The sequence below is a fragment of the Xenopus laevis genome, chromosome 3L, assembly GCF_017654675.1.
Source record: "Xenopus laevis strain J_2021 chromosome 3L, Xenopus_laevis_v10.1, whole genome shotgun sequence".
Classification (NCBI taxonomy): domain Eukaryota; kingdom Metazoa; phylum Chordata; class Amphibia; order Anura; family Pipidae; genus Xenopus; species Xenopus laevis.
The window spans coordinates 76,137,430-76,149,865 of NC_054375.1; the positions used below are offsets into that span (position 1 = coordinate 76,137,430).

A 12,436-nucleotide genomic window follows, 5' to 3' on the forward strand; every position below is an offset into this window, starting at 1 on the left:
AGAATTCAGGACAGGTTGTAGACAATAGGCAGATTGGTCAACAGGCCAGTGTTCAAGGTAGACTTCACACAAAAGGTGTAGTCCAGTAGACAGGACAGATGGCACACAATAGGCAGAGGTCAGTGAAAAGACAAGTGGTCAGTGCAGAGGCAGACAATAGGCAGAGTATAATGAACAGACTCTAATTGGAACTAATAACCACAGAATACATGCAAGAACAAGGCAGGGACTTGGGAACTCAAGAACTTCAGTTGAAGAGCTTAATGACTAAACAGAGTGCAGTAGTAGGAAAACCCTGCCTATTTTTTGCAAAGTTAAGCTAAGCCTACAGATCATCCTTTGTCTTCACTAGTAAGAGAAACAGGCTATCATCCTATGGGTTATATAGACACACTGCCACACTGCCCACATAATTAAAAAATCTACTTATTTGTGCCTTCTAGTTTGGAGCTTCTGCCTATTAATGTGCCCTCAAGGTGTGACTTTTGCCTGTTTTGAACTCTACAGAGACAGAATTGCCTGCTTTTAAATGTGGAGATGGGCATTTGCCGGTTTGTTTGACCTGAACGAATCTTGACCATGTGTGTGTCCCAAAGAGATGGTTCTTGTCTCTAAAACATGGGGCTTTTCTGTATGCATCCGCTAACATCAGGTTTTCTGCTTTCCCTGCCAGCAGAATGCTGTTACAAGAAATGTTTTTTGTCATACTAATGCAATAATACAGTACCCAACCTTTAATAGTCCCAAGCCATAGCTTTACTTTCATACCGGTTGAGTAAAGTAGAACACTTTTCCTATGGCCAACCCTAATGCTTTATAAGCCACAGTAAACAGAATAGAATCCTAAATGGTATAAAGATCAGTCTAGGTCACAAGACAGAATTTTTTTTATAAAACAAACTTGGGAATGTAGCCTGAGGGAAACAATAGCTAATGCATAAACATGCCTTAACATTATTTTACATCACATATGTCATATGCATATGATAGTGATAACTAAAATGTGCATCATTCTTTACAAGAAATAAAATACCTTGTTTAAACAAAACATAACACCATATGTTCCCCTTTACTTGGTGTCAATACCTTAAATGTTTCAGCATAATCTGGTGTGACATGTGCCTAAAACCAGGGGCCGACATTGAAAGCAGACCTTTTGGTTGCTTGCGGGTCATAAGATTCATATTGTCTTCCCCAAGTTATGGGGTATGGGTGCCCTATAAGTATTGCGCTATAGATCCCAGTGAATTCTAGCCTTCCTGTTAAGCAAATGATGAGCCTTATGGAGAAAACCACACCACAGCACTCAAACCTAGTTAATATTTATCGGTCTAGTGTGGTTTGACTACTCCAATGAAACATCAAACATTTGCTACTTCAAGTAATTGGACTGGTACCAACATTGCTCATTGCTCAAACTGTACCCCCCGAGAATGCGCAGTCTTTTTAATTACGTATTTGTAACCACACATTTAGCAATTACATATACCAGTTCTGGAAATGGTGCCCCATTTATTGCAATAAGTGCTACAGCCCATAGCTAAAATAGTCTGTCACCAAATGTGTCTAGACATTGACTCATTTGCTGTGGCGTAACTAGATGTTATTGGGCCTCACAGCAAATTATATTTAGGGCCTTTGACGTATCCAGAAGTTGTCCTTTTTTAACAATATTTATTGAAATTGTAAATGTATTAGAGCCTCAAGCGCCCCTCTATACCTCCTGGGCCCCCCTGCAGCCACAGGGTCTGGTTTCTTTGTAGTTACTCCCCTGCTCATTTGCATGTTCATGTAAGACAGCCTAATACATTGGATTTTTATACAGTTGATAATATAATAATACAGACAGTGCCTTTAAGTGATACAGTTCTATATTACTAACAAACAATACTATTTATTATTTTAATTAGAAATAATTATTGTCATATTACTAACAAATCAAGTATAACAGGCGTGTGACTACAGAGTCAGGGATTTTTCTTTATTCTACAGTATAGTACTTCTATAGTATATCAACTGATTCAGCTTTAGTTTTATACCGTTTTTATTAATCTAAAGCGGTATGTTTGCATGGATCATATATTTTGTTTGAATGAAGAAAAAGCAAACACGTTTCTATCAGAACCAGATCTAAATACGTTTCCATGAATCATTCCCAGTGCTGAAAGCGTTAACCCCATCCCAGTGCACAAGTATGAACAAGAAAATCCCTGTTAAGTTGTCCTGTAACACTTTGTTGAGAGCAATCACAAGCCATTCAGGAATTTAAGGCTGTTGTGTGAAGCCCTGTGCAAATTGTTTCCCTGCAGAGGCGAAACTGTCTGATGTTAATGTTAGCTGGAGTGATACTGCTAAATATCTACACAGCGTGCCCAGACCTTGTGGCTCCAGGAGAACATAGCAGTTGGATATTACACGCACTCACTGCTATTCATTTCACTTCAGAAGTAGCAGTTGGCAACCTAATTCAAGGGAACAATTGAATACACAGGTACTCCTATCACCTGTAGTGGACAATGTATTAGATCCTGCATATACACAGATACAGGTTTACTCCTATCACCTGTAGTGGACAATTTATTAGATCCTGCATACTACAGAAAGAAGGTCAGGGCATGAACACAGACCCTGACATAGATTCAGATTAATTTGCATCAGCAGGAGAAAAAATAATACTGGTTTAGTATATCAGAGTTAAAGTCCATAGACAACATTAACAGCACTGCTAAAGCACCAACAACTTGCAGGTCTATAAGAATATGCATGCAAATGCAAGTAATACAGCAGCTCCTACACAGACCTATACCCTGTGTCCCTTAACCCTTTCAGTACAACACTACAGATCAAATACATATAAATAAAATAATATTTAGCAAATGGTATATGTATAGCATAGCCTGGGCAATATGGTTAAAACGTTAACAGTGGTCTTACCAGATCTCCACAAGTGATCCAGATACAATCTGTCTTTTGGAGGGTTCTTTCTAGAGTTCATTTTTAATTGGCACCTCTATAGACGGTGACCCCATAACAGCAGCTTCCTCTTATATTATATTTTTCGATACAAGATTTTTATGGCCCCTTAATATTATGTCTTTGAATACATCATTTATTCATGCTATCTATTGTACATTTATTTCAGCTAGAAGTGGGCTTGCCAGTATTACTGTGGAAATAAGATTAGACAGCAGTATTTAAGAATATCTATTTTCAGAGTAATAAAGAGTAGAATCCATATCTGTATCCTTATTCACTCTAAAACATTATTTATTAAAGGTCGAGTTTGGTTTTCTCCAAAAATTCAAGGTTTTTTTTCACTAAAAAACTCAAATTTTTATAGAAATAAACTCAAATTTTTTGAGATTTATTATGCCTCAAAGCAGCAAAACATCTGAATCTGAAAATACTCCAGCTAAAACCTGTCAAATTCATGTAAAAATCAATGGCAATGGTCCCTTTCACCATTTGAAGATGTTTTTTGCCTTTCGAGGGTTTTGGGTTGATTGCTGCTGGTTTTCATTCGAAAAATCTATAAATTCAAGGTTGTTAAGCTTTTTTTTTTTCAATCCAATTCCTTTTGAGTTTAATTATTAGTAAATTAACCAAATTTGTGGATGGGAGTTGGCTATATGTAAATTCAATCTTAAATGTGCTGGTTAATGTGCACATTAAAGGTGTTGTTCACCTTCCAAAATTTTTTCAGTTAAGTTGTTTTCAGATTGTTCTCCAGAAATAAAGACATTTTTTCAGTTGCTTTACATTTTTTATTTGTTACAGTTTTTCCAAAATTAAAGTTTAATGTTCCTGTTGCTGATGTTTCAGTCTGGCAGCTCAGTAATCCAAGTGTAGTTTCTGAACTGTTACAATTTACTACATTAGTTGATACATTTATCAGCAGCATCTGTGGAACATTAGCAACTCTAGTATCAATTAATACAGCTGCCTTTAATGAGACTCAGGGATTTTGCTCAGCAAGGCCAAAGATAGGCCAAAGATAAGAAATGTATCAATTTAGAACAGTTAACAGTTTCCTTGGTACAAGGCCTGGAATAACAGTGATGTATTAAGCAATATATTTCATATTTAATAATGTAATATTTATTATTTGCACTACTGGAGACCAGAGACATCCAAAAGCAGTTCTAAACCTTGTAATCCAGGAACTAGAATAGACAAATTCAGTTGTATTAACATTATATCTTCACAGTGAGATTAATATCCCAAGACATCCACATTCTAATGTTGATAGAGGCTTGATTGTGTTACTTTGTATTAGAATGTCAAGCAATATTTCTTCCTGCAGGTCCTATGGGTCCTTATTATCTGATGTGGGTTTTAGAAAAGAAAGGCATTTAGCCATCAATTCCATTATCTCCTGTTCCATACATAGGACGAGTACAGTGCTGCTTGCATGATTCCCTAATATATTCAGTGCTGGAGGTCCTGAGAATTCATCTAGTTGGAAGTTATTCAAAACACTTGAGGGATTATGTTAAGGTTTTACTTTATACCGTTCTGCTCATTGCTGTTTTTTCTTATCTTATTGCTGTATTCTATTTTTCAGTGTGGTTCTTAATGCGCAACATATTGTTATTATACGCATGCTTTTTCAAGATTGGAGATGAAATAATCTCACAGCATAACTCTTCCAGTGACTGCATTTGTTTTACTTTATCCCTTGTGATGCTTCTTTGGATGTTATCTCCAAAAGCACATAGGATTTTTGTATGCACAGGTTATGTCCTAACAGTGGGCAAATGTGTATCATGCAGTAACCTATAAAAACCAATCAGATATGCACAATAGATATTCATCCTAATATTAGATTTACCTTATAATTTATAAGGAATTGATGTTGCTGCGCCCTCAGGAAATCTATATAAACATGAAAGTACTTATTGTGTTTATATTATTCAGCTGAATGCCCTTTCCAGCAACAGCCAGGGTTTTCATTTCAATTTTTATCTTTATCGTTTTCGATTTTCGATTTTTCATGTTATACCTCACAATCCAGTTTCTCTTCTGTTTTATTTTTATGCTTATGCATACATCGAAATGGGAAATACTCTCATCACTTTGGATCATGTGCACCTGCAATGATATGAACTGCAGAAAGGGGCACTGATAAAAGCTATAACAGTATTCTTGTACAGGTATGAGACCTGTTATCCAGAATGTTTAGGACCTGGGGCTTTCCAGATAATGGATCTTTCCATAATTTGGATCTTCATACCTTGTCTACTAGAAAAGCATGAAAACATGAGATAAGCCCAATTGGCTGGTTCTGCTTCCAATAAAGATTAATTACATCTTAGTTGGGATCAAGTACAAGGTACTGTTTTAAGAAAAAAGGAAATCATTTGTAAAAATTTGGATTATTTGGATAAAATGGAGTCTATGGGAGATGGCCTTTCTGGATAACAAGTTTCTGGATAACGAATCCCATACCTGTACTTAACTTTCACTGTGTATTTCTAAATAGTGAAATCCAATAATATTACAGTATTTACACTGCATATGTACAGACTTAAAAGAATATATTTAATACTTTTTACTTAAATTATGATTGCATACATCATTGAATCATAGAAGTAAACGGACACTGTTGCATACAGTAGCTAATATTCATATCTTGCTATTATGTTCATATGCAGCTATACTCCCATAATGAAACTCATATCATATCTGTGGTGATGCTCACACATATCTTTGTGTGTAGTAAATGTAGAGTATGTTCAGCCTCCTCAGTCCTTATACTTTGAAGCTTAAAATATGTCTTTATAATATCTTTATCACAGTCATAGCACACTAGGGTCAGGTGGGATCCAAAAGTTTAAACGTTTGAGCTATAAGAGCAAACATAAAGATGGGGTAAATGTATATACTCCATGCAGAAAGAGTCCAGACAGGAATGGAACCTGCAACCACTGACATGAAATGTAGCATTGGTAACCAATGTACTTCCATCAGTAGGATTTTGTCAGTAGATGAAGCAGGAGAGGGCCCTGGACTGAAAGGCATATGACCATGCAGACACTGGCCTTTTGGGAAAGCACATGAACTGTATTATAAAGAGAAAGGTCAGTCCTAGTTTCTGAGGATGAGCAAGAACGCAGTTTGCAGATGTGTTTCAACAACTTTCATTGCTAGTTGCATGTTTAGGGTTACAGGGGTTACTCATACAAAATACCTTAACTCCATTCCAATTGTGTAAAGTCTACTAGTTTCATTGTAAAAAATGACAAATTTATTTACTAATCAAGAAAGGAATTTGCTGGAATTGAACTGAAGACATAAAAAAAACATACTCTGCACCGTCTAGTATGAAAGCACACCACTCAGCTTCATTTCCAGGCAATGTCATAGCTTCAGTCGTGAGTCAAATATATGAGAAGAAATACAACCACTGTTAGTGAATGTACAAGGATAAGAAATATCCGTGCTTCTCAGTTTAGATCCTTGTAAACAATGTAAAACTTAATGCAAAATTGGGCCAAATTCTACTAATAAAAAACACAATAGCCACAGACGGATTTTGTTTGTTTTCCTCTGGATCAACAGAATGGATAGCTGCCACAAGATGAAATCAATAGACCATATGGCTTTTTCAGCCTCAAGAACTATAAGTTATGATTTAATCATTCAGCTGTTCACAAGAATCTTTACTTGACGTTAACCCTCAGATGCCATTTGTAAAAGTTCTGTTTCCAAAAAACATACATTGACAGTGTTTGGAATAAATGCTATAATAAATCAATATAAGAACACCAGAGGAGCATTTAACCAAGAAAGAGAGAGAGGTTGCCTAGTCCTCTATTATACATATATGCTTCTGGTACTTGCACATCAATTTTATTTAAAATTCATTTTTAGAATATTGCTAATTCTAAGCAACTTTTCAATTGACCTTTATTTTTTCTTTATTTTTTTTTATTACTCATCTTTCTATTTAGGCCTTTCCTATTCATATTCCAGTCTCTTATTCAAATCAGTGCATGGTTGCTAGGGTAATTTGGGCCCTAGCAATCAGATTGCTGAAATAATAACTAAGGGGTGCACTTTGCTCCCTTTACGATCTAGGACTTGTGGTGGGGTCTTTCCATTTGTATTGTCTTTGCTGTCATAAATCAGTGCATCATTATTAATTATCCTATTTATAGTGAATATGGATTTTGTTGAACATACTGGGGGTTATTTTTAAACACTGGGCATATTTGCACCTGGACAGTAACTCGTGGCAACCAATCAGAAGATTGTTTTCAGTGCTCAACTTGCAGCTGGCTGAAAAAAGCTAATCACTGATTGGTTGCTATTGGTTATTGCCCAGGTGCAAATTTTCCCAGTGTTGACAAATGAGCCCCACTATTTTCATTTTTATAATTTATTTATATCTATACATGTGTATAGTTTTTGTTATTTCTTGGACTAAACAGGACAAAAATGGAAACTGAAAGTAAAGTCACATTCTATATTTGTGTTTAATGTACACAATCAATTAAGTATTCAGCAGTTCGATGAGAAGCCCTTTATACGCTGAGCTGCTCCTTATCACCAAAGCCTTACAAAGGCTCCAGCTGGGGGAAGGGAGGGGTTTACGTAAAAATGTAGCTGCTTTAAGCAGATAAACACATTCATTTTCAATGGGGCGTTGCATGCATGGGGCAAATATGAGCACTAAAACCAGAATCGTAATCTGAATTTAAATCTCCAATACAAACTGAATTCTAAGATGAATGATGCAGACAGTTTTTTGAAAGATAAAAAGTCAATGGCTGTGTTTACTGAGTTATAACATTCTTTGACACAAATTTATCATTGGTAAATCAATTTCTTAGGTTCACTATGTACTATGGCATTATTTAGACAGGTTGTACTTCTACAATACTACAGCTAAAGAACTATATCATCTAGTTAGTTTTAAATTAGTTAGTTGGTGGTTTACTATTTACCTCTTTGGAATAACAACCGTCTGAACAACAGAAGAGTTATACAGTATATGTGAGTGCATAGATCTTGATCTCTCTCTTTATGTTCTGCTATATATTCATTAGTATAAACCAACTTATTAAGGCAGGTGTTCATTTAAGAGTCTTCAAAATGTTTCATATATAAATATTGGTTTTGTTGGCCTATTTACAGTCAGAGTTAAAGGAAGCAATCAATGATGGTTCTTTTTCAATACGCTTGACTATACTTAATGAATGCACCAAGCCACATTTTGAATAACTTTCATATTTTTAGGACTGTGGATTAATCATTCACCCTGACAAGCCTTGTGGATTGTACCCGCTTTCCTATTTTCCCAAAGCTCCTGTAAAGAAATGTGAGAGTGGAGATGCCATGGGTAAGTGTTTACTTACAGAAAATACATCTGTAATAGTTTTTGAATATTCTATATGAGTAATAATGTTTCATAACCTTCCTCTTATATGAATATTACAAGTCGCAAAGCCTTTCTGTAACGCAGTTAACAAGCCACAAGAAAACTCTAATACTTTCTGTCGTTTTCAGTAGGGATTGCATTTCATATTCTATATAATAGGTCAGATTTGGAAAAGGTAGACTAAATATGTTTATGAACTGCTATAACTGTATTTAAAGATAGGTAACCTAAAGTCTGTGGCCTTATGTTTTTAAATGAGTTTTTGAGTTTAGGTCTCTCTAATGTGAGCGAGGCATAATTCAGACTAACAGGGTATAAAATTGTGCATTAGAAAAACCAGAAACAATATGAATGATTGCGTTTTCTTTCTTCTAAGTAAAAATATCTAAGGAAGTGTAATAAATCAGTGGAGCTGGTGTGTATCTCTAACAGACCGCCATGAGTAGACTTTCCAGCTGCCTTTGAAACTAATCATATAATACAGTTAGTTCTTGCTTAATGCTTCCCAGTTATTAAAAGAATGTCAGATTGTCCCTAACTATGCTTAGATCAACTACCACAAAATGGACTGGTTAGCTGCCAAACCCCTTTCTTTTCCTTAATCCAACTGATGTATTTTGTTTGGCCCTATGGAACATTACATGTGGCCATATAATTTGTATCTTACCCCTAGTCTTTGCACTTTCTCAACATTGTGATTAAGTTGTCTAACAATTTATGCCAGCAGGCAATGACTCGCTAACCTAGATGAGTTTCACATATGACACAGAGGCAAGTAGCCCAAAGACCAAATATTTTATTTTATAGTTCAGAGATATTGTGCAGAGTTATTTAACAATTAATGATGTTATTTCTGTGCTATATTTTTCCCTTTATATAATGTTCATATAAGCATGTTGCAGATTGCACACAGTTGCTGTGCAAATCTTACTTAGCATTAATATCACTCCCCTAAATATGTCTTTTCAAAGAGAAGATTAGGCATTTTCAGCAGCTGCGCGTGGAAATTTCTCAGAGTTTTTCCACACAGGCTCCCGCTATTGAGTTTTCTTCTTGGCAGACTTGCTGAATTGTGATATAAAAGCAAAAACTTTGCTGGCATTTCAGGAACCTTATTCCAGTATTTGCTTATGTTTGTAGTAAGTGGCATGTCATGCCTTGCTCTGGGTTATTAAACTGTACACTTTCTGCATAGCCCACATTTGTGTAATACATTGAATGAAATGTTTCAGATGTTATGTGCATCCATTTGCCAAGGAACAAAGGGTCCAGTTATGAGAATTGCCATGCAAAATCTGGGACAGCCAAGAACTTGTGGCAGATTCCCAAATATATAGATTCTTTCCAGGATCATTTAAAATTTTCTACAATCTTTTACAAGGGTGATGGATTTAAAGCTTAGTTCGCTTTGGCTTAAATAAAGACATAAATGTCCAGGCCCTCATGTATATGCATACTTTTCAAATAATGTAACTCACTTCCTAAATATATGATATTATTTGTTACATTTAGCATAATACTGAGTGTTCATTATCTGCACACTTTGAATCCTGAAAATAAGTATTTTTGGTATTTGATGGACTGGAGAAGGTCATGGTTCTCTTTCTATATACGTATGTACAAGTAAGAGCTGGGTGCAACACTATGGGGGTTAATTACTAAGGTCCGAATACCCGAAATTCCGCGAAATCGGAAAAATTTGTGATTTTCTTTTCATTATAATAGGCTTTTAAAAAAATCACAAGTTTTTCTGAATTTATTAAACCCCGAGGGCTAAAAAGGCCGCATATAAAAACACGGCATCTCAAACCTGTCGAGGTTGCATAAAAGTCAATGGGAACAGTCCCATTCATTTTTGGTTGTGTCGGGGGTTTTGGGCAATTTCACAATGTTTTCAGAGCCTTCGGGTGAAGATTCTGAGTTTTCGGGGGAAAATTCACAAAAATCGTGAAAATCTGAGCTTTTCCCGCAAAGGTGATTTTCGGGAAAATGTAATAATAAATAAGCGTTAAAAACCTGAGCTAGATCGGAGTTTGTAGCAGCCGATATTGAGATCAATTCGGACCTTGATAAATAACCCCCTATTTGTTTTGTTGCTAAATTTGTGTATGTTTTAGGTCAATGGATAGTTCCCTGCCTCAGCTGCACAGACAACAGGACTTGTGACTGGCGGGCAATATCTTGGTACCCTTATAAATGCCAGCATCCAATTCTGATAAAGACTGAACTGCAGGAATGTATGCAAGAAAGGAAGGTATTTATGTACATTGTCATAAGCCTGTGTGTCTCAAGAGTTTTAACTGTATATGTGCAGTACAGGACCAAAATCCTTGTTATTTTTTCTTTTAATTAAATATAATCTGAATATTATAATTGTCAGCATTGCTTACGTACATCATAATTAAAAATACACCATTCTTCCTCATATCCAACTGTGATTCACTGTGCAGTAACAATTGGTCGTAAGGACTACTGTTTAATAGATAGACCATTCCCCCACCATTTTTACAGTGTAAATACAGATGCACAAGATAAAGATCAGCTCATTTGGCGATATTTAGCTACTGTTGAGTCAGATTGGAATTATTCAATAAAATATCCAATGTTCAATATCAAAAATGCACAGATACCAAGAAATGATTCACAAGATGTCAGTATAATAATATGCGAGGATCATGCACCTCTATATTCTGTGTAAATATTACTTGTCTGAAAAATAAGTTAATTATGTAATTGACCTCACAATTCATGGTATTTTATTTTATTTTTAAGGTAATACCATAGGAAGGTAGCATAATGTGAATGTATTTATGTTTTAAGCAAATCCTGCTTTCAGAATGCACACAAGCACTGACATTGTACCTTGTCTTGTGATATAGCTATTATACCACATAATGTTCAATAATCTATGAAATTGTTTTTGTCTCCCCACAAAAAGATTCTGTTTATCGGCGACTCAACTAACAGGGGAATAATGTATTATCTGATAGAGCGAGTAAATGAAACACTACAAGAATGGCAGAAGTCTCACGCCATGAAATTCTACATTATAAATAAAGGCAGAACAGCCATTAGTTACTCTTACTACCCACAGTTCTGGATAGAGGCCACAAAAAGGCCAACATTTGAAAACACACTGGAACAACTCATTGAAAGGTATTCATCAAATATACTCTTACAATGAAATAGCTATAAAAATTTACTTGTTCTATTTTTCTGGGGAAAAGAGTTTAAAAATAAAGAGGAAACTAAAAAAGGCAGTATCTTATACACATAGTAGGATTTAAATACAGGATTGTATTGCAATAAAAGCCATACATTTAAAGCAAATTGACACAAATATGCAGTTTGTTTAAGGCTGATGACACAGAGACCATCCCAGGCTGATTAAATACAGTGGAAAGCACCAGAAACAGGAACAATAGTTCTCTGTTGTGCAAAGCACATAACCAATCGTTGCAATGACTCTTCTCCTGAAACTTACATACTAGATATTCCTATAAACTTTTCCTATTAACTGACAAAACAAATCTGGCATAATCTCTTTTCTAGCATCAAATACAATAAAGGAAAGGTTCAGATTATGTGTTTATTATGCTTTTTATAATATGGATTATATGGTGGAACAAAAACAGCATTGTATGTTTAACTGACATTTTCTATAATATATACAGTCCGTTCATAAATTAAAATGACCTTTATTCCAGGTTAGGGCATGAATGGGCAGTGTGGATCATCAGCTATGCCTTAACGTGTAATAAAAGTTTGTAAATTACAGTTCATTACCAAGATTTCTGAAAAATAGACCTGTATTTTAACCTTCCTTCGTTAGTCTCTGGCAAAGGGAGGTTTAAATTCTAACTGGAAATATTGTCCATCACTATACCTACACAAAAATATATGGGGTGTCTTCTCTTTCTACTATTTAGTAAGTAAACTTGCTTTCTTTCTTTCTGTTGACTCTAAGAACAACATAGATAGAACTTCCCAGCATCTGTACAATAACAAGGTAGTGTTTTACAAATAAAATGTTCTCAAAACTGACTTCATAAA

General features: G+C 35.3%; 1 protein-coding gene across 1 annotated transcript in view; it reads left to right on the plus strand.

Annotated features, from left to right (window-relative positions):
• The window catches only part of LOC108710266 (cadherin-like and PC-esterase domain-containing protein 1), a 146,933-nt gene that overhangs the window by 113,679 nt on the left and 20,818 nt on the right, over positions 1 to 12,436 (plus strand). Inside the window, exons 16-18 of the mRNA XM_041586404.1 lie at positions 8,242 to 8,344; positions 10,501 to 10,637; positions 11,322 to 11,539. Of these exons, the coding sequence (XP_041442338.1) occupies positions 8,242 to 8,344; positions 10,501 to 10,637; positions 11,322 to 11,539 (458 nt within the window). The remainder of the gene's footprint in view (positions 1 to 8,241; positions 8,345 to 10,500; positions 10,638 to 11,321; positions 11,540 to 12,436) is intronic.